The 23,370-nt window shown below is 39.7% G+C and overlaps 1 protein-coding gene across 2 annotated transcripts in view; it reads right to left on the bottom strand.

Annotated features, from left to right (window-relative positions):
• The window catches only part of FBXO25 (F-box protein 25), a 44,401-nt gene extending 32,397 nt beyond the window's left edge, over nucleotides 1–12,004 (bottom strand). For both annotated transcript variants that reach the window (XM_067544839.1, XM_067544840.1), the window contains exons 1-2: nucleotides 11,959–12,004; nucleotides 6,411–6,556 (exon numbers count right to left, since the gene is read on the bottom strand). In XM_067544839.1, coding sequence (XP_067400940.1) covers nucleotides 6,411–6,550 — 140 coding nt within the window. In that variant the 5' untranslated portion in view covers nucleotides 6,551–6,556; nucleotides 11,959–12,004. The remainder of the gene's footprint in view (nucleotides 1–6,410; nucleotides 6,557–11,958) is intronic.
• Between the last annotated feature and the right edge of the window lie 11,366 nt (nucleotides 12,005–23,370).

Here is a 23,370-nt window from a genome sequence, read left to right as displayed (position 1 = left end):
TCGTTGTCGGTTTAGACTTAAGCAGCATCAGCAATAGCCTAGATATTGTAAATCACCAAGGCAGGTAAAACTGTATTTGAAAAACAACCTATGCCTAAGCATTAAATGGCAAACATTAAATTACACCAATCCATAGCTATTTGTTGATACTAATTAAATCCAGCATTCAGTGCTAAACTATCTTTTATTAAAGTGACTTAACCTAGGGTACAGGAAGCTTTTAGATGAAGATCCTTTTAACATCAGAAATATTGTCCTATTCAGCAAAAACCATGTTTAGCTTTTGCCCTGCAGAAATTCAAGTCACAAAAACACACTTCTAGACATTCAGAGCTGAAATAAGAGTCCAATCTAAACAGAACATGAGATCTTGGACTCTAATCCCACAACGTGCTCTGGCAGACAAACCCCCATGCTTTTGCAAATTCTACTTCTTCAAATTCTAAGTAAAAAGTACAGACAAATTTCTTGGTAAAGTGGAGACTCCTTAAACCTACAAATAATGCAGCACACCAAACTACCAAAAACATGAACTTCCTTCAGAGTCATACTGCAGTGGCAGCACTCTGACAGGGACTTTGCCTAAAGCTGTGTTAAGGAGTAATTAAAACTTCAGAAATACTTGACAGGATTATTCAAAATGACATACGCCACTCCAATAGTGCAGCATGCTTCTTTCAAAGCATAGTGACAAACTGAATGGTCTGTAAGTGAGTGAACCAAAACCCACCAAGATCTTGTTAGCTACAACTGAACAGAGTAGGACAATGATATGGGCATACGTAGCTGCAACACACAACAGACTAGAGCAGTGGTCCCCAAACTTTTCCTTTCATGCTCCCCATTACAGTAATAGACTGTATCTGCACCCCCCTCGGGCCAGGAGTGGAGCTGTGCTGAGTGGTGCTCCCTCCCACTCAGCTCTTGGGGGCTGGCCTGGGCCCTGCCGGACCTTCATCTGTACCCCCTTAGGGGGACAATCCCCACAAAGTTTGGGGACCGCTGGACTAGAGATACCTCACAAAGAGAATGCACTAATTACAGCAAATTTATTTTGTGCCCCAGTATTATTAATTGAGACCAGGACCAAATCTACAGATCCCTTTCTAATGCCACAGCCTTTCTTTTGTTGACAACACACCTCACTTATGTCAAGATATTTCCTGTAGAGCAGAAATCAGTGCTCCCCCCCCCCCTTCAAATGGCTAATAATAAGGTGCTTTAAGTGACAAAGGAGGAAATCTCTACCTTATTAGCCTATCTCTACTGACTTAAAACATATCAGAACTTTTACTTTTATCTGCGAGGTGTAAGAGTAGCACTCAATCTAATGGTAAAGTTCTTCTATCTGGGAGATAGTCACACACAGCTTCCACTTTTCAGCCATTCTGTGCTGTCCACATAACTGTATGGTTTTCTCCAAAATTCCTCCCCACCAGAAAAAAAATTATATTCCCAAGGCAATGATATGCCTACAGAAGGAATTTGCACATATAAACTGCAGTAAGATATGGTCAGCGTTCAACCAATAGCTAGTCTTCTATCTTGTGTGTAAGTGCATTTTGTTTGCTCAAAGTGCCTTATTCTGGAGGCTAAGCAAAACAGGCTCCTAGGCATTTCTTTTGCAAAACACAATCTGAAAGATTATCTGCGTGACAGTCACCTGCAATGTCCATAGGAGTGCTTGAATGGTTCCCTGCAATCTCTTCACTTCTAGAAAATTCATCCCTGCACTGTATGGCTCTGAGCTCCAAGATTAATAGGGTTTTAGGATAGAACAGGTGAGCATTTCTTTCTGTGGACATCCAGTCATGGTGGCAGGGAAATTGCACTGTCTTGGCTGTATGAAGAGAAACTTCCCTAAAAGGAAGAAACTTTGGCCAAAAAGACCGTCGAAACTGGGACTCCAGACTTTTTACAGTATGGACCAGATTTTAATGAAGAGTGCCTGTTTTCCTCACATTTGGTCTTATGTAAACACTGTGGCAACTATAGCAGTCAGGGAGGTAGAAAAATATTTCTGTGTTTTTCACTAATATTTCACAGAAGAAAGTGTTGTCACTAATTTCCATACTTAACAACAGTACCCTGTTCATCAGACTAAAGTGATATTGTTGTCTCCATCAGCACACTCATTTCTAAATACTTCTATTTCTTGAATGTGATGGGTACAATTTTATATCCTTACTCACACCAACTAGCATTCATATGAATAACCCTAGTGAGTAACGGCTGCAAAATTGGGGGCCCCTGTTTTTCCAACCCAATTTCCATAAATATATTTAAAGCAACATCCAACAATTTAAGGATTGAGGAATAATCCTCAAATTGTTGCTGCATAATGCAGTTTATTTACAGTTAAATGGCTGTTTGCTCCAGACCACAGTTTTTAGGTTATGTTTTTACCCAATTTACCAGCTGAATTACCTGAGGCATAAGATATTTAAGTGAGTCACTGACCAGTCCCTCAATTACTAAGAGAATCTCCCACCCTAACCATTAGATTATAATTATTGTCCTTTAACTGAAGATTATGAATAAGTGCCCCAAACTATTTACAGAGATAAGATCAAATGAAAGACAAAACTGAATATTTTCCTCAAATTCAGAATACAAAAATGGACCTTCTGGGTCAGATCAATGGTCCATCTAGCCCAGTATCCTGTCTTTTGACAGTGGCTGGTATCAGATACTTCAGAGGGAATGAACAGAACAAGATAATTATTGAGTGATTCATCCTTTGTCATTCAGTCACAGCTTCTGGCAGTCAGTATAGAAACTTATTCATTCATAAATTTCTATACTTAAAAAGCATTGTGTTTAACTTACCCATATATATTAAAAATATTCTGATTCAAAAGTAGTCAATGCCTACATCCATACTTTACCTCAAATGTAACAATACCAGTAATAGTAAACAGTACAACAATTTTCAGCTGTTCAGGTAATATGAATTTATCTCTGTATAAAAACCAAAAAACAGAACAGATCTTAAAAATGAATAAACCTAATTCACTTTATCAAACATAAAGCAAGCTAAGCAACTTCACTCATCCACATTCCTCCACCAATGTTGCCTTTTAGAGAGAAGGAATTAGTGTCTCAGGGCCTACTGCATCACAATTATCTTTTACTGCAATTTAAGCCTAAGGAAATAGTCCATACCATTACATAGCAACTGTCCTTGAAAGGCAGTGTATGAATTTTATATATAAAAACCTACAAAAATTCTTCATTCTCTCCTGAAATTGCTGCTCCTCAAAGCCAGCAAACATCCAAGCACTATCATTAGTGTTACCGTAGATTTTGGGGATAGGGTAGGGTGTAAATCCACTTCTGGATAATAAAGCATCTAATTTTATAGACTTGTTAGAAACTTGTCTAAAATGAGAAGTATAGCTCTTGCCTACCCACTTACACAGCTGCAATGGAACAGCCAGACCAGCATGCATAGTTGTCCCTTCATAAAAAGAGCACATACCACATTCATGGGTGCAATAAAATATAATACTGCTCAATACTACATGCTACTTCCATTAGCTGGAATTAACTGTCCCACATTTAATCAAGCTTTATTCTTCCTCATTCAGTGCTACATCCTGCTTTAAAAAACAAAAAGGGGTTGATGGAATTAGCTATCCTTCAATTTCTGCATTTTTTGTTCCAAAGAAGCTTAAAGTGTTATTGTAGAATCAATAAGCAAAATGGGATGTATTGTTTCATATTGCATAAATAACTATAGATACACACCATATTTAACGATGAGAATGGAATTCTATAGATGGACATTCAAGTTTAAAGGGAATTCAACAAATTATTGCAGGACAGATGCAAAATCCACAGTAACTTTTCTAAGTATTTCATATGCAAGCACTTGGAAGTATATGAGTTCAGTTTTAGTTTAGAACATTAAAACTTAAAATCATCCTTCTATAAATATATCTAGTTTCACATTAATCTTAACAGATATTTTTAAGAAAAAAATGTTTCAAATAGCAGTAGATTAGTCCCTTTAAAAGTCTATCAATCTTGAAATCCTATAGTTTTCTTTTCAAAGAGATCAAGCTGGACCATTTCCTAATTATCAAGAGGCAACTTAAGTACAAAAACAGTAATTAAGTTTTTGGTTTTTTTAAGTCAACACTGAAAACTATATGAAGTTACAATTAAGATAAGCAGAACAAAGACCTTAACTTGGAGTGAGAATAGATGACCCTTGGACTCCCTTCTAATGCTATGATTCTACAATTCAAATGTTTGCTTACATGAACAGAAAGATATAATTCATATCACATGGACTAGGAAACGTCCATTAAGTTAACAAAGAAATTCTCTACAAGTATTACATAACATTTCATATATAGTGTCTTTCACAAAATGCTTCTGAGTTAAATCTCCCTTCTTTCATTTTTCAACTGCAACTATTATTTAAGGGATACAGGCAAAGGAGAAAGGATCTGTTCCAGAAGATATCTGAAGACAAGAGTTGATAAGATGAAGGGATAACTTAACACTATTCCAAAAAACCAGAAGTTACAGAAGTCTTTCTTACTTACGCTAGTGAAATTGTCTGAAAAACCAGAAGGTCTGTGGTAGATAAACACATAGAGCAGGAGGGTATGTAGAAAGCGGCAAGGACTGAAATGTAGACAAGTCTCAAGACAGGTTTAAAAGACAGGCACATAATTCACTCTTTGGTCACTCAACAGTTTAGAATTGCATTTTGCACATGACCAATTGAGGCATTTTCAGAGCACAGGGTGAATAGTTATGCAAGGTTTTCTATATTTGCTCATAAATTCCCTTTTCAGTTAATTTTTTCCAGATTCAAATCAATTAGCACACTGTGCTCATTTGCACACTAATCACACCTTTCAATGAACTAACAATTTGAATGTGGTTTGCTCCCTTCCCTCTGGATGATAAACTGGTTACATTGGAAGTCCTAACTAAGAGCACTGTCCTCTGATTAATTTGTGGGGAAAGGCACCAATACAAATTCAGCAAGAGCAGAACTACAGAAAGACAGATAATTTATATTACAAAAGTTTACTAAACATTTGCCATAGACACTATTCTACTCTCAAATCAGCTAACATATTGAATAGGTTTATTTCTCAATAGATCCAAAAGGCCAAATGCACTTGAATCATTGCAAAGAACTGCCTAATATCAATGAAGTTTGTCTATGGGCCAAAGGCACTATGAGGCAGCTTTAAATTAGGGTCTGATCCAACACCAATTAAAGTAAACAAAGATTTCCAGCTCCCACTGAAGTTGATGGATTAGGTGGATTTTAATGCCTAAGATTTGAATCCTGAAAATGCTATCAATACTGTCTGAAAGTGAATTTGGTACTGAAGTGAAGTACAAACAACGGTGGCTAGAATCAGGCCTAAAATGGGCAACAGTTCTGAAAGCTTCATACTACATTATTAGAGCGTCTTAATTGCAGTGCTCTTGCTCAGAATAAGTTTTAATGACTGTCCTAAGAGAAGGCTGTAGTTGTAGCCATGTCGGTCCCAAGATATTAGAGAGGCAAGGTGAGTGAGGTAATATCTTTTATTGGACCAACTTCTATTTGTGAGAGAGACAAACTTCAGATGGGAAGAAGAGTTCTGTGTGGCTTGAAATCTTGTCTCTCTCACCAACAGAAGTTGGTCCAATAAAAGAAATTATCTCACCCACTTTGTCTCTCTAAGAGAAGACTGCCATTCATGACATGATCTGACAACATTCCAATAAGGACTATGAGGCCATCAAACTTTCACTTGTAACTGTGGGTAAATTTGACCCCAGTTTTCCAGAGATGATAAAAACTAAACACACCGTTCCATCTTGTCCCAACACATGAAAATCCTGCTCCAGTATTGCAAAAGTTGTTTACCTTTTACTTGTAATATACTATTAGGTATGTAAATTATCCAAGTTTACTAAGATATCAAGAGCAGCCATTTGGCAAGTGAACACCATTCCAAGTTGGACAGATGTTACTTTTAAAAAAAGGTAAATTTTACCAACTACCTTGTGTTATTGCTATACTCTAAATGATCATTTGATCTTCATTAAAATATTGATTAAAAGTTATTGTAATGTTTTCCCATTATTTTAGGAGACTATAAGTTTTGAATGTAAGAATTAATCACATATCAAGTGAGCCTCTTCACTGGCCTCCTCCCCTCAAAGTTGTAGTTTCAAATAATTTCCTCTCTTATCAAAATGTTGATTGACATTCCCTTCCAAGGTGCTTATGATTACAGCTCTGTATTGCTAATGAGTGCGGATGAGAAGAATGTGCAGAACATACGAAAAGAGTCACACGGTATGAATAAGACACACGCTGTTATAGCAAACAATTCCTCTTACTTCCTGGTGGAATTCTATTGATCATTCTCTGTTCTGAAACTTACACAGTGTGACTGATATTGTCGTTAAGCTGGCTGTTCTCATCCTCAAGTTCTGGACCAAAAGATTCACATCGTTTCCAACCATCTTCTGTTTTAATCCATCTCCATCCTGGAGATCTCCAGTCTTGGCCCAAAAATGGCATGGCTTCCTGTAAGCAAAATGTGGTTTATTCACCATGTTTGTGATATTTCATTTAAATATTCCTGGAAATGTTTCAGAACTTCCCACTCATCCTCCGAGTCATTACTCCAGCTTCCCCCATTTTAAAGGGGGCAATCAAGTTACTTTCAGAAATATTAGGTTTATACAGTTAACGGTGTCTATTGAAAATATTGTTTCCTTTTCTGCTTCATGATGTATAAAGGATGATCTGAAATTTTATAAAGCAAACTTTTTACTGCATTAGAAATTCAGGACTCGTGTATCTATTTTTTTCTAGAATTCTGAGAGAGATGGAGAACTATTAAGTTTGACAAAGATACAATAGAATTGAAAGCTGATTAAATTGAGGAAGGATGCGATTTTTATTTCAGATAATTTAAGAACTGGTTTGTTAACATGTATTTAATGCAAACAAGTAAAAAAGATGAAAGAAAAACTTGTTAGAGATTCAACAGCTCCTTCCATTACAGACTTAGTGAGCATCCAATTCACAATTCTTGATTTCCAAGTTCTTTCCCCAGAAAATATGAAAGATTTAACATGACATTCATGGTATTTCTAAGGCAAAAATCTAGCAGATATGTTTGAAAATTGTGGGTAAATTTTTAAACTCAGTTATTTATTAAAGCAGCAAGAAGGCACACACCCAAATCCCAGTTCTCTCAGCCCACAGGTCACCTTCAAAGTATTTGCAGTAAGAAACGAAGTGTAACTCCTGCTCGTGCAATTTGCACATGCTGGATTGTTAGGTAACAGGTCATTAGTGTTCTAGAAGTGAGAGAACTTCATGAACGATAACAAATTGGAGTTACTATTTGAGAGGATACAATACAAAGGAAGTTGAGAGAGAAATTAGAAACAAAAACAAAAAATGGAAAACTACTTCATTCTCTGTTCTGAAACTTACACAGTGTGATTTGGGAACTCTTGGGAATGTTCCACCTTCCCATAAAAAAAAAAAAAAAAAGGTGAAAAAAAAATCTATGGAAGTTTTATGAACAAAAGATATTATATGATTCAGTGGATGTTTATTCCTGAGACATATAAAGAAAGGTATCTTATCCAAAATGAAAAGTTTTTTTTAAACTTAAAGTGAAACACAAAAGAATTCCCAATCAATTAAATACTAAGAACATGTTTATACTATCCCACAGTTTGGAGTAAGGAGGTGTGCACCAAAGAGCTGTGCTAAAATTCCCCCGTTTTCCCAAAGGGACATTTAAGTTTGCACCTTCAGTGTCCACACAGGGCAGTTATAGCAGAGCACTTCTGTGTGCATAGTTATTCAAATTCCCTTAGTCCAAACTGCAGGGCAGTGTAGACATGCTTTAACTCTGTACAAACATATTGGAATAGGACAAATACAGAAGTTTTTTTTTTAATCAACATCTTAATTTGTATTAAAAAGATACTCAAAATTAAGTTGTAAGCTGGCTGGACAAAAGTGCAGATTTTGTAAAACTGACAAAACTGTAATTCAATTATCCTGCCTTACGTGAACTTGCTTATACAATTTTGCACCATATTGGTGAAAGGAACTATGCAAACCAGGGCTGGGGCTGTGGGTTCAAGTCCAGGCCTCAGAGTGATGACTTGAATCTGGGTCTCCCACATCATTTACCAAATCACTAGGCTACTAGGTATTAAAGAGGGGTGGGGGGAAAGCCATCTTCTCCTCCTCCTCGGGTTTTGTGAATTATCTCTAAATGCCCTTATTCCTCTGGCCCCCAAATTTGAAATGTTTCATTTTGATATTTGGTTTGTTTTGATATTTCCAAAAAGTTCTCTTTTTTTTGTTTTGACTAAATAATTTTGGCCAGCTCTACTCAGGATTATGTTCCAGCCACCACATTTTAGTCTCTTATTCTTATTATGAGATCAATCACATTGGCTAAGTAATGGAAAAGTTCAACAGCTTTTCCTAATACGTTTTCAGTTTTGCCATGTATACTTCCAGTTCTTCCCTGTCAATTAAATTAAGCCAGGTTTCCATTGAGACTCCCACAGTAGCATTTGCAGGCAGTTAGGTGCTTCCAAAACATCCTTCAGCTATGTTTTTCAATGTAGTATTTCTCTGTAGACCTTATTTTTGTTCAAGGTGTGCTTTGACCAAAGTCCCTTCACACTCAATATGAACTGCAATACACTTATGATAGCTTGACACAAATATCAAAACACAATCAGCCAGGGAGTTCTAAAGCGTCATGAGGAAGTTGAGACATTAATCATTTTATTTGGTCAATTAAACACGAGGCTTATGATGGTTGTCATCATATTCATTTTACTGAAAATATTAAACTGTTTTACTGAGGGAGGTGTTAGCCATCTTTTCCTCCATGAGTTTTAAATAGTATGATTCACAACTACATAGTACAGGCTGCATAAATGGCATCAATTGCTGTTATATTTTCCTGGATTCATTAGTGGCACGTTGGACACAATAGACTATAGAATTTTTGTTTTCACACACACACACACACACACACACACACACACACACACACACCCCCCCCCCCCCCAAAAAAAAAAGAACATGTAAGCCTTAAACACTTCTCATGTTCAAATCAATCTCATACTAATGTCAATGTTATTACTTTTACTGCTGCCTTTAATTTTTCTTGTTTCTTCACTTGCAGCTTCTAGCAAGTGAACTTCAATTTCAAATCTGTCTGTAGGAGTGCATCTCTCTCCAGACTTGACTCAGTCTGCTTAGTAAAAGTTCTCAAACACTCCTATAAAAATTGTGAATGCTTCAAAACAACATGCCTTAGTATATGTGGTCAATAAACCCTTGATTACTTTATAAGCCTTAAAGATGACCTGCAAATCAATAGGATTGAAATGGAAGTTTTCATCAGGAATAAAAATTCAGTACATGTTTTCTCTACCTCTACAAAACTGATAACTGGATTAAAGGTTTTAAAAATACTAATGGAATTGGCAGACACATGCACACACTGACAAACAATACTTTTGTTGCTCCTACATAAACTTTAGAAGCTTATATCTAGAGTCTGGACCACTTACGGCTTTCTTTCTTGCACGTTTATGATCTCCCATGCTTAGGGCAAGTAAGCAAATTTGTACTGCAGGAGTGGAAAATAAAACAAAACAATAACCACTAGGAAATGACCAATTTAATTAGCAATAAAACCCTTGTGGAGAAAGCCACAGTGAAAGACAGCCACAGAAAATCAATAATTCCATATTGGATCAGCAGATGATGATTAGAATTTACTATTTAAAAACTGAACAAAAATACTCTCATCTTGTGCAATATTAAAAATATCTGTCTAGTTCTGGCTAAAAGTGCTGCAACACAGGTTCTCACCAATCTTTACTTGAAATATACAGACCATGGAAATTATAGCTTGCTAGACAGTGATCTGTTTTTATGGACTTGGTTTCCCTCCTGGAGCATCTCAGGCTCAAAACTCTTACCTATATACCAAAAGAAAAGGGAAGCTGCATTTAAAGAAATTAGAATCAACGGGGGCCTATATTAAAAAATGGTCCAGTTACAGGATTGGGACTTAACTTTCATCCTCATCATCTCCTGACAAATTACTAACACAGCCCTCACCCGAACAAAGTTTGGTCACTCCTGAACTCACCAGGTTAAAGAGCTGCCAGCCTGCGTGAACTTTATACAATTATATACACCTCTTATGTGCAATAAAATTTTCATTATCTCATTACCGCATGCAGAGAAACCTCCATTGCATCACCACTGCAAAAGTAGAGTTCTCTAGACTTCTGAGCGGCGGACCCATTATGTTTTTGTTTTCCTCACATCTCTCTTTCCCTTCCAACTTCAACACAATAGATAATTTACAATAAACTTGATTATTTGATTTGCAGTGATTGGCACTACAGAAAAACCAGATATTGTTTAGCTCCTTGGTTTCCATGCATTTGGAAGCACAAATAAGAGTTGATTTCTTGGCTTTTTATATGTCTACCAGTTCCTCAAAAGAAATGGAAATCTTGAGAGGCTAAAGAATTTCAAGACAAGGGAAGGAAAGTACATGGCAGCGTACCCCAGAGCAAGTGCCACCTGATGATTACAGTAATTTATTTAGGGTTCCCACCCATCCCGGCATTTCTGAGATTGTTTTGCTTTTGGTGGAGTGGATAAAGCATCACACATGGAACTAATAGCACCTAAAATCCTATTCAGAACAAGATAAAGATGTCATCATGCTACTGAGTCATTGTTCTGGAGAAAATCCCCCATCAGACAAAGTTAGGAAGATGTGATCTTAAGGTACGCCATCCATTCCCATCCAATACTCTGGACTCTGCATCATGAGAACTTCCCTGCTGAAAAGCCATCTCCTCGTTTTCCTTCACTAGCCCAGCTCACTCTTTGGATCCTTCTCAGCAACCAAAGAACATGGCAACCTCCCTTGCATCCCCAGACATGTCATGGCCTCCTATCCAGCTGCCTCGCTCTAATCCTGAAGCACATCTGCCACTCTTAACAACCTGACACTAGCTCTAAGTCTCTAATTCACCACTTCCGCATTCACTCTATTTCCCTAAGCTGTCGGCTCCCAAACGTACGGTTTCTAAATCCAGCAATCATATGCTCCTGTTCCACAACCTAGGGGTAAATCTGTTCCCTCAACTGCCTTCACTCCCACACTATCCAATCCCACAGCTGTCCTATTCCTTGCTCCTTCAGATATCCCCACCCTAGTACAGTCCCAACCCCCTGATCCCAACTATCTTCTCCCCATATTCTGCCCCCTCCTCCCAATCCCTTGCCCCACTCCTGCCACAGCCCAGTCTTCCTGATCACCACTCCTTCTTACACCAGCCCAGCCTCAGCCCCCCAATCCCCACGCTTTCCTGCCCCAACCACAATCGCCGTCCCCTCCTACACCAGCCCAGCCTCTCGATCCCTGCACAGCCCCAGCCCCCTCCTGCTGCAGCTCAGCCCCAACTCCCCTGACATCTACCCGCTCCCGTCCCAATCCCCCCAACCCTGCCCCCTCCTACTCCAATCCCCCATCCCTGCCCCGGCCCCTCTGATACCTACCCCCTCCAGTCCCAACCCTCCTCCTCCTGCCTCCCCCCAACCCTGCCCCCTCATGCTCCAACCCCCGATCCTTGCCCCCTCCTGCCTCAGCCCCCCTGAAAAATACCCCCTCCAGTCCCAACCCCTCCTGCCTCAGCCCCCAACCCTGCCCTCTCCTGCTCCAATCCCCCGATCCCTGCCCCACCCTGTGCCCGCTCTTGCCCCCGCTCAGCCCCTACCCCCTTCCCAAGCCCCTCCCGCCCCATTCAGCACCAGCCGCCCCATTCCGCAGACCCCCCCCCTCCGACTGCTCCCGCTGCCTCACCCCGCGGCGGGCCCGGGGAAGGGCGGCGCGCGGCTCTCACCTGACACAGCCCAAGAAGTGACTGCAGCTGCAAAGCTGTTGACGGAACTAACATTGCAGCTGAAATCCCCACCCCCAGCCTCCCGCTGATTGGCCTGTTACCGCGGCCCCTGTTGCTACCCAGAATAATGATTTTCGATTGGCTGAGGTGTTTGTGACGTCACGGGATGGCTAAGCCGCCTGCATCACGTGCAGGGGGAGCGCAAGAAGCACATGTCAATGTTTTGGTTTGCGGGTGAGGGGGAGGGGGGAAAGAGGCCCTGTCCCGCCCTCTGAGCGGGAGGGGCGGGGCTTGGGGCGTGGTCCGGAATGTGGGGGGGGTGTTGTCGGGAGCCGGCTGCCTGCCTGCTCACACCGAGGGGGGGTCAGCGCGCCCGGGCCCTTTGTGATGTCATCAGACCAGCTCCCCTCCCCTCCCCTAGGGTTACTCTGGGAGCTGGAGGCTGGGATCCAGGGTGGCTTGGGTTCGGCAGCGGCTGCTACTTAGCCCCGCTAGGAGAGCGCGTGGGGGCGGGGCGGTATCGGGCCCAGCCTTCACCCCAGGCTCTGGGAGGTGGTGACGTTTGTGAATGGCCTCAGGCCCTGCGGTGCTTCATTCCGCAGTCTGGACCCGGCCCTGAAAAGGGATGTCTACACTGCAATTAACTGCAGCTGGCCTCTGCCAGCTTACTAGGGCGCCTCCATTTGGCCTGTGGGCTGTTTAACTCTGGTGTGGATGTTCAGGCTTGGGCAGGAGGAAACCAGGCTGTAGGACCCTGGGAGTGTTGCTGAGCCTGAGCGTCTCCACTGCAATTAAGCAGCATGGCGCCTGAGACAGTTGGCACAGGCCAGCCCTGAGTTTGTAATTGCAAGGTAAACCTACCCTCAGCGAGTTCTGTCTACCTCGCAAAGAGCTTTACCCATGTTGTGGAGAGTGCCTTTGTACCAGGGGAGTGTAGTTGTCAACCACAGTCTTCATCCCAGAGCTTTAGGCACTTTGTCATGTGCTGTTCTTTCAGTGTGGGACCCATCCTGGGTTCTGCACACCAGAGCACTGGATGTGTATAGCAAATGCTTGACAAGCACATATCTAATCCAAAACAAGGACTAAAGAGATGTAGCAATGTAAACAACTGGAGCAATTGTAAAGAGCAATTGGAGCAATGTAAACAACTCCAGCAACTGAAGCAATGTAAACAAACTAGTGGAGACACTCAACCAAGAAAGGGAGATATAAATGTGATACTTTCAGGTAAAATTTAGCATTCCACTACTGACTCCTGTTTGGGTGCTCTCTGATACCACTCCAATCAATGCCTAGCCATGTTTGGATTTATTGAATTAATCAAATTCTCAAATATAAAAATAACTAGGGTTGTTGCCAGTCACACAATTTTGTTGTAAGTTTTACATACTGGTGATTTTCTGAATACCCCAGCTCTTGCATTTCATGTGATTATGCGAGAATCTCAGTTTTCATTTTAAAAAATGAGTGTTTAGCCTGTATGGTGTGGAGAAAAAAATTAAAAGATGAAGCCCAAAGACTCAAAAACCAGAAGGTAACTAAAAAGAATGCAAAACATATTATTATTTTTTTAAATCCCCTTGTTAAGCCAGTCTTATATTTTCTAGGGGTCTTGATTTATACATGTGGGGATGGCAACATTGGGGAATAACAAAACTATATCTACCAGTATACGAGGTCCCAATCCTGCAACTGACTCCACAAGGGAGTGTCCCTGAATTTTCATGGAGTCCAACTGAAATACAGCATTATAGGTCACAATCCTGCAATGAGCTCCACAGGATATCAGAGTCTGACTGTGCAAAGCTGATTGCAGGATCAGGACTTTAGGATATGTCTACACTTGAAGCTAGGGTGTTATTCCCAGTTTGAGGAAACATATTCATGTTAGTTCTGATAAAGCTAGCATGCTAAAAATAGAATGCAGCCCTGGCAGTGAGAGGGGCTAGCCACCCTGTCTTTGATAGGCACACACTCAAGATAGCTAGAGTCTCCTGCTGGTTGGGCTGCCACAACTACATTATATTTTTAATATGCTATCTCAATCAGAGCTCGCACAAGCATGTCTTCTTAAGCAGCGTATCACACCCCCAGCTTGAAATGTAGCGTGTAAGGTCCTTCTTATTGCATACAGGTCTGATCTTGCAATCTCTCATGTAAGTAGTTTTCTGTAAACCAGGATTTGCTGGATCTGTTCCTCACCAAGACAGTTTTATTATATATTTCAGTGTTTTTTGGAATACTTTGAGAAAATACTGTTCAACTGAATAAGTAGTAAAAGTTACAAAGATAGCATTTTAATATTTTTTAAGGATAGATGTTAGTGCTGTTTTGCTGTGGATTTTTCCGCAGATTGGATTATGCAGCACCATAATGGAGAAATTCTTTTATTTTATGCATTTCTGTATTCATTTTTGTCTGTTCACAAATTCATGGATTTTAAGGCCAGAAGAGACTGCAGTAGTGCTCTTGTCTGCCCTCCCGCATAACATGGGCCACAGAGCCTCTCCCAATAATTGCTGCAGTAGAATTATTCTTTCCTACTTTGTAAATTTTCTGTAAATTGTAATTGTATTAATTTGTACTGTTAAATACATTTATATTGGAAAGTTGTAAATTTTATGTAAATTGTAATTATTGCATTAATTTATATTGTTTAATAAATTTATGTTGTTTACTTCCATTGTTTATAAAATCAATGAAATATTGTGATCTTTAAGAGTAATAATTTTCTAAATACATTCCAGGGGAGACCCAGATCAAAAGTTATAAAAAGCTGTTACTTTTTTTTGAGAAATTGAATACTATTTCTTTTTTAAATCTTTTTTACAGTGCAAATATTTGTAATAAAAATAACAATATAAAGTGAGTACTGTACACTTCATATTCTTTGTTGTAACTGAAATCAGTGTATTATGAAAATGTAGAAAAACATGCAAAATATTTTGTAATAAATTTAATTTAGTATTCTATTATTGTTTAACAGTGTAAGGTTTGAGGTTGTTTTCAGTTAACAAGTTGTAGGTCGAAACTCATGTAAATGGTTAACGAAAATACTTGAGCCTCAAGGACAATGGCTAGTGTAAGCATCCGATGGCTCAGGAAGCCAGATGTCCTCTTAGTGATTCTAATTCCAATGAGAACAGCACATTTGCTTTTAGAATTTTAGAATTTCTCATCTGCCACCTATCTGTAAGGACCTCCCCACTCCCTTCTTCCTCCACCCTATCCCCACCCCGAGTGTAGCCCTAACATCCTTGATGTAAGTAGCGTGATTAAAGTGTCTCTGCATGGTATGTAACGACCATTATCACTGTTGTCTCTCCGGATGGAACAATGTCTGTATTTGTAAGTGAATAGATAAAGAATTTAAAATGTACTATGTAATTGATAAGAAAGCGTATATAATTGACCACTGTAACACCATGAAGTTGAAGCTGATTTATCAGACTTCCCGGTATCGTGAATAAACCTCTTCAGTATTGTTTGTGCTGCCTGATTCTTGGAGAAAGAATCCTCCCTGCTTTACAACAGTGTGATTAAAACTGCAATTAATTGTGACTAATTTTTTTAATCTAGTTAATTTGTTTTGCATTAATTGCATGCATTAATTGACAGTCCTAGTTTGATGACTCACTCTTAGTTCTTGGTGGACTAACGTCCACATGTCAAAACCACCATCATATTTGATGTAATGGTGGATGCCTCAATAGAGAAGCCAATGATTAAGTGTCCACTGTTAATATTTAATCTTCAAACCCACAATTCCCCTGGATATTATGGGAGATAAAGGTGCAGGGATGCGATACAGAGGACAGAAATTGTCTTTTATTACAGAGGGTAATGTTATTACAGAAGGTAAAGGGACTGTTCTCACTTCCTGTGGTGTAATTCAGAAGTGACTCTACTGACTGACACACTGGTATAAGTGAAATTAGCATCCATCCCGTGTCAGAGATTCATAGATTTTAAAGCCAGAAGGGACAATTATGATCATCTAGTCCAGAGGTCTTCAATCTGTAGGGCATGGCATGGAGGAATGTTAGCAGAGCATGGCAAGGCCTGGGCCAGCCCCCATGGGGCGGGGAGAGAGTGCTGCCCTGGTCTACCCCAAGCTTTGCTCTGAACCCACTCTCCAACTGTGGCTCCGGCCTTGGCTCCTGGCCCCATGTCCCAGCCCTGCCTGCTGGCCGCAGTTCCCCAACTTGGCTCCCAGCCCCGCTCTCACCCTCGGCTGCCGGCTGGGGGTTATGCGGGGGGTGCGGACAGGAGTAAGGGGGCACACAACCTAAATTGTTTGGGGACCACTGATCTAGTCTGACCTCCTGCATATCACAGGCCATAAAACTTTTCCAAAATAATTCTTAGAGCATAGCTTTTAGGAAATGTCCTATCTTTATTTAAAAATTGTCAGCGAGTAACCATTGTTCGTTATTCTCACGGTTAAAAACTTACGCCTTATTTCCAGTCTGAATTGCTCTAGCTTCAACTTCCAGCTGTTGGATACTGTTATACCTTTCTCTGCTCCATTGAAGAGCCCATTATCAAATATTTGTTCCCCACGTAGTTACTTATGGACTGTAATCAAGTCACCCATTAACCTTCTCTTTGTTAAGCTAAATAGAGTGAGCTTCTGGAGTCTATCACTATAATAATTCTAATTGTTTAATCTTTCTCATGACGCTTTTTGAACCCTGTTCAATTAATCAACATCCTTCTTGAATTGTGGATACCAGAACTGGACACAGTACAGTAGTACCAGTGCCAAATAGAGAGTTAATATAATCTCTCTACTCTTATTCGAGATTCTCCTGGATCACATTTAGCTTTTTTGGCCACAGTATTGCATTTGGAGCTCATGTTCAGCTGATTATCCATTATGACGACCAAATCTTTTTCAGAGTCACTGCATTTCAGAATGGAGCTCTCCATCATTTATGAATCTCTTTGTTCCTAAATGTATACATTTACATTAGCTATATTAAAATGTATATTGCTTGCTTGCACCCAGTTAATCAAGCGATCCAAATAGCTCTGAATCAGTGACCTGTCCTCTTCACTTATTTACCTATTTACTACTCCCCCAATTTTTGTGTCATTGCAGACTTTATCAGTGATGATTTTATGTTTTCTTCCAAAAATGTTAAATAGCATAGGACCAATAACCAATTCCTGTGGCACTTCATTGGAAACAGATCCACTCAGTAACAATTCATTGTTTACAGTTATAGTCTGAGACCTAATAGTTAGCCATTTTTAAATCCATTTAGTAAGTGCCATGTTAATATTATATCATTCTAGTTTTTTAATCAAAATGCTGTTTGGTACCAAGTCAAATGCCTTAGAAAAGTGTAAGTATAGTATATCAACACTGTTTCTTTTATCAGCCAAACTTGTAATCTCATAAAAAATATGTATCAAGTTAGTTTGAAAGGATCTATTTTCCATAAACCTATGTTGATTTGCATGAATTATATTACCCTCCTTTAGTTCTTTATTAATTAAGTCTCATATCAGCCATTCTATTATCTTGCCCAAGATCAATGTCAGTCTGACAGGCCTGTAATAACTCGGGTTAGCCCGTTTACCCTTTTTTAAAAAGTGACACATTAGCTTCCTTCCAGTCTTCTGGAACGTCCCCAGTGCTCCAATTCTTATTCAAAAGTAACATTATTGGTCAAGTGAGCTCCTCAGTCACCTCTTTTAAGACTCTTGGATGCAAGTTATCTGGACCTGGTGATTTAAAAGTGTCTAACTTTAGTAACTTTTGTTTAAGATCCTCCGGAGATACAAGTGGAATGGAAAGAGTATTATCATTATATGATGAGACTATATAATCTGTTTTTCCCCCAAATGCAGAACAGAAATATTTATTGAACACTTCTACTGTTTCTGCATTATTATGGATAATTATACTATTTCCATCTAGTAAGGGAAAAATACCATTGTTAGGAATATTTTTTATCCTAATATATTAAAAAAAACTCCTTATTTTCCTTAACACTGCTAGCCATGTATTTCTCCTTATGTTTGTTGGCTTCCCATATCAATTTTCTACAATTAATAACTTTTGATTTATTTTCATTACTATAAACTTCCCATTTCTTCCATTTGTTTTATATATATATATATATATATATATAGGTTTTTTTACAGCTGCCTTCTCTTTCCCTCTAAACCAGGTCAATTTTTTAACCAGCACAACCTTCTTCCTCGATTCTGGGATTGTGGCTTTTTGGGCTTCTAGTAAAGTGTTCTTAAACATTTCCCAATTATTCATATTTTTCTGATTCAAATCTTCCTCCAAGCTGATTTGGCACATAGTCATTTTCAGCTTTGTGCAGCTGGCCCTATTAAAGCACCAAATATATTTACTACTGGTCTTGATTTTATTCTGCTTGCACATTGTAAATGTGATCAAGTCATGATCTCTTGTTTGTAAGTGTGACATCCCCAAGGATACAATTTGGACTGTTGAACCGCTGTGTCCCTTTAACTCTCCAGCCCAGGGTGCCTTTTACAGTGCTTTGCTAGTGAAAAGCAGACCTCTCCAGGCTCTGATTACTCAGAGCCATTAGTATGCAAAGTCACTCCCAGCTAAGTTATATGAATGCCAGCCATTCATGAACTAAATTTAGGAAAACTCCTGCAAATTCTTAGTCCCAGCCTTGCACACTAGAAATGTACGTCTTGCACTGTCCAATGCACTACTGAACAATGCAAACTCATTAATAGTCTGTCATTTCAGCAAAGGAAATGATTATGCATCATCTTTGTTAACCTGAGTAGAGCTTTCCCAAACATTTCATTTAAACACACTCGTTTAGATAAAACAATAAAACAAGTTTATTAACTAGAGAAGGATAGATGTTAAGTGATTACAAGTATTAAAGCATAAAAATCAGAGCTGATTACAAAAGAAATAAAATAATAAAACCACAATCTAATTCCTGAACTTCACCAAGCTAAATAAGATTTGAAAGCAAAAAGGTTTCTCTCATCCCAAAACCTTCAGCAGTCCATACTAACTGGAAAGCCTTCCAGCTAGGACCACTCCCAGCTGTTCAAAGAAGCTTCTATGTCTTTTAAGAGATCTTGTTGCCATGAGTAGAGATGGGGGAGGAGAGGTGGCCAGAGGCCTTTTTTTATAGAATCATAGAATCATAGAATATTAGAGTTGGAAGGAACCTCAGGGGGTCATCTAGTCCAACCCCCTGCTCAAAGCAGGACTAACCCCAGCTAAATCATCCCAGCCAGGGTTTTGTCAAGCCGCAACTTAGAAACCTCTAAAGATGGAGATTCCACCACCTCCCTATGTAACCCATTCCAGTGCTTCACCACACTCCTAGTGAAAAACTTTTTCCTAATATCCAACTTAGACCTCCTCCACTGCAACTTGAGACCATTGCTCCTAGTTCTGTCATCTACTACCATTGAGAACAGCCTAGCTCCATCCTCCCTGGAACCCACTTTCGGGTAGTTAAAGGCTGCTGTCAAATCCCTCCTCATTCTTCTCTTTTGCAGACCAAACAAGCCTAGTTCCCTCAGCCTCTCCTCATAAGTCTTGTGCTCCAGCCCCCTAATCATTTTTGTTGCCCTCCTCTGGACTCTCTCCAACTTGTCCACATCCTTTTTGTAGTGGGGGGCCCAAAACTGGACATAATACACCAAATGCAGCCTCATCAATGCCGCATAGAGGGGAATAATCACTTCCCTCAATCTACTGGCAATGCTCCTACTAATGCAGCCCAATATGCTATTAGCCTTCTTGGCAACGAGGGCACACTGCTGACTCCTCTCCAGCTTCTTATCCACTGTAATTCCCAGGTCCTTTTCTGCAGAACTGCTGCCTAGCTTGTCTGTAGCTGTGCATGGGATTCTTCTGTCCTAAGTGCAGGACCCTGCACTCGCCCTTGTTGAACCTTATCAGATTTCTTTTGGCCCAATCCTCCAGTTTGTCTAGGTCACCCTTCTTATATTCTGACCTTTTGTACTGGAAAAGTCTTTGCTGGGTAATGGGATCAGCAGTTCCGTTGCGTACATGCTCTGCCAGCTGTCCTTCAGGTGAATTGTAAATACTTTATTTATAACTCTCCGATTAAATTGCTAATGGCCTTTTGGTACCCAGCTGGCATCCCAGTGTGCCTTTGTCGTTGAGAATATGGTCTGAGGGCATTACCCAGAACTACAGCATATTTCAATAACAATCAAAAGTAAAATCTCAAAGCTTCACATGCAGTGTTGATGCACACATTTTAACAGGAGAAAGATGTTCAGTAGATTATGCATTTTCAAATGATACCTCACAAGGCATGCTTTGCACAAAATATGTCATAATCTTATAATGGGGTGAACGTGGGATAGTGTCACATGGAGTACAGTGTGTCACAGTAAGCTACCATTAATTTTTTGTACAATTAATTTTTGTGTCCAGAAGAATCTTTTGAGTAGATATAATGCAGATGAAAACTTTGAAAAGCTGCTAGAGTCAAACCTTTTCTAGTCAAACTTCACAGTCATAACCTAAATAAACAAATACCCCAAATAACCGGTAGAGTGGAAGGTAGATGTTTGCACTCTTTGTAGTTTTATGCTTCATCCAATAACTATGATGGGAGCAGGAATATAATATCTTGCGCACACTGAATGCTATCTTTTTAATTATCTGGAACAAGCTATTACTTATATCTTTGTTGTAATCTTGGCAGAACTGTGAGTGACCCAAGTAAATAATGTTTTAACTTTTGAATATAAGCAGGCAATTGGTATTGTTTATAGGATAATATGCTTTATGCTTTCCTTTTCTCCTTTGACAGTTGTTGAATGAATATGTTTGTGGTTGCTACTAATTGTTAAGTTGCTGGAGTGACGCATATGTGCCAACCCCCTTCCTCCATGACTGTAGACAATAATTAAGAAGTTTGACTTGTAGCCAACTATTACAGTATTTTTCCCTTGTCTTCAGCCTGCTTACCTTAGTTATACATTTGTAGGAATTATAACAACATGCCTCTTTTGGTAATTATATTGGTTCTAGTGCAAGAATGTTAGTTGTTTGGGACAGTTATCATAATTTTAACCTTTTGTGTGTCCAGCATTTTAATCCAAATGGATCAAAAACTTTTGCCAAATAAATGTACTTACTAGAGAATGACTGTTGCCAACACCATAGTCAGTGTTGAGACATCCTTTCCATTTTAAGGATAATTTTGGCACTCTGTGTACACCAATAAAAGTCTTTTCAGCTTCAAATTTGGCATGTGATTCTATGACCACCTGACAATATTTTGACTACATTTGACATTCTTCAGAAAAGTCATTTTTGTGACATAAGACAGAAAAAAAGGTGATAATCATGTTGATGTTTGAAATTCTAGTACTTTTTTTGCCAGCTCCTAGCTACAAAACAATTTGTCTGAGAGTCTTCAAACAAGATTTATTTTAAAGACCTTGGCAAAATGTAGAACACGAAGTTTGAGATGTAGAAAAGCAAATTTAATAAGTCATTCATTTTAAGATTGGGAACATAAAAATAGCATATTGGAATTTGAAGAATTATTAAGAGGGCTCCAAACAGCATTATGAAATTTGCCTGATTCCTGATAATATTTACCAATCATCTGGCTTAGATATAGTGTCCTTCCTAAAATCCACATGAGAGTTAGGTTGAGACAGGTGAGCAGGGGATACAGGATAGCCCCAAAAAGAGCTAGACAATACAGAAGTTTGGGGCATGCTGGAGAGAGGGATCATCCGGTAGCTCCTAACGCCAAAGGACTTAGGTGACTATTCTTCTGTTAAGGTTCAGAGTTGCCCAAGGAAAGTTTTCTCCTTCTGTGAACCATTTCAAGTCTGCAGGTGTGGGTTTAACCTCCAGGACTTCACAGATCTACGAAGAAAGACTTTGTTTCTGCAAATCTCCTAAAGTTCTCAGAAGTGGGATGGTCTCTAGTGGACTTCCTGTGGTCTGCAGGAGTGTAGTGGTCCTATCATAGACTTCCTAAAGTTTTCAGGAATGGAACTTCCTCTGAAGGCTTTCTGTTCACCTTAGGAATTCCACAGTATTCTGGATATCAGAGAATAGCTTTTGGCCCTTGTCTTCACTTTGACCAGTTTCCTAACTTAGGTGACTGCTACTCCAGCCTCTTCTTGGCTCTCCTCCTCCTCTTTCCCCTTCTTCCCAAATACCATAGAAGCAAGCATGTGTAGGCCTTGCTGGAGCCCTAGGCATAACTAACAGTGTGAACCAAAGCTGTGAACTAGAGTAGGCCTGGCCTTGCCAAAATAACAACACACTAGGTATTGGCTAACCGAGTAAACACATTCCTGACTGGAGAGGATGGTACAAGAACACCCAGAATTCTTAAGTAACTACATAAAAGCATTCTTAAGAGATGGTACAGGACAACGCCGACAGCTCATAAGATAGATGTGGGATGACAGGATAATGGATAAGGATGTTTTGTTCGCGCTAGCAGATACAAGGTGTAAGGTTGGTAACTAACCATGTCAGGAGTGTGCTATGTAACTTGTTTGTATCAATGTATAAAAGGAGAAGTCAGAGGAGGGGCACCTTTGGCCAGCCTCGGGGGCAGTGTCCTGGTGGGCTGACTGAGCTGGTGCCATTGTTGCAGGCATACATGAGTTAGTATACCTGTAGCTCCTATGAGGTGCTAGTATTGGGCTTTGTCAACAATAAACCTTGCCGAGTGCCTTCGCCGCTGAACTGGTTCTTTGGTCTTTCTTATGAATAACATTGAAGTCTGCTGAATTAACATGCTGCACTGTCTGCTAGTGCAGCTGACGTCGGCACTCTAAGAACAGTAACAACACCTCATGGCAACAACATTCCTCAGCACTTAACAACACCATGAAGCTCCTAAGGTGTGCTGAAGGTTCTGTATACTGTATTGGGGAAGGTACAGAAAGACTCCAACCCTCTTTCAACCACTATTCCCCAAGTCCCTCTCTGGCCAGCACATTTGTGCCAACCTTTGCTGTTCTGCCCCACACTTCTGTGGCTTCTCCTGGTACTCATCATATTTAATCAAATCTTAAAACATTTGGGACTAGGGTTTCACTGAATGAGTGCTCGTTGCTTATAGTGGGGAATGCTGAGCCAATGGATCTGTTAGTGTGAGAGCCCTTGTTTGTGCTGGATTGGAGAAGAGTGTAGGATTACATTAAAACTAGGCTGACTGCTGATTTATTGAGATGGATAGCCACCCTACTTTTTGATGAAACAGTCAGAGTAATTCTATAGATTGCTTATTGTTACAGCTTTGACATATTAGCATGAAATTCAGTGATCAAAACACGTAGGAGCAGTACCAAAGTCCACGTCTTCCATTTCTTGTTCTAGATACTTGAATTTCAATCTCCAACTAATAACCGAGGGCTAGAAATGAA

Source organism: Emydura macquarii, unplaced genomic scaffold, assembly GCF_026122565.2.
Source record: "Emydura macquarii macquarii isolate MOO-44397 ecotype Brisbane River unplaced genomic scaffold, CSIRO-AGI_Emac_v2 contig_1027, whole genome shotgun sequence".
NCBI classification, from domain to species: domain Eukaryota; kingdom Metazoa; phylum Chordata; order Testudines; family Chelidae; genus Emydura; species Emydura macquarii.
Note: the sequence above shows the minus strand (reverse complement) of the source record. Positions and strands in the feature narration are given on the sequence as shown.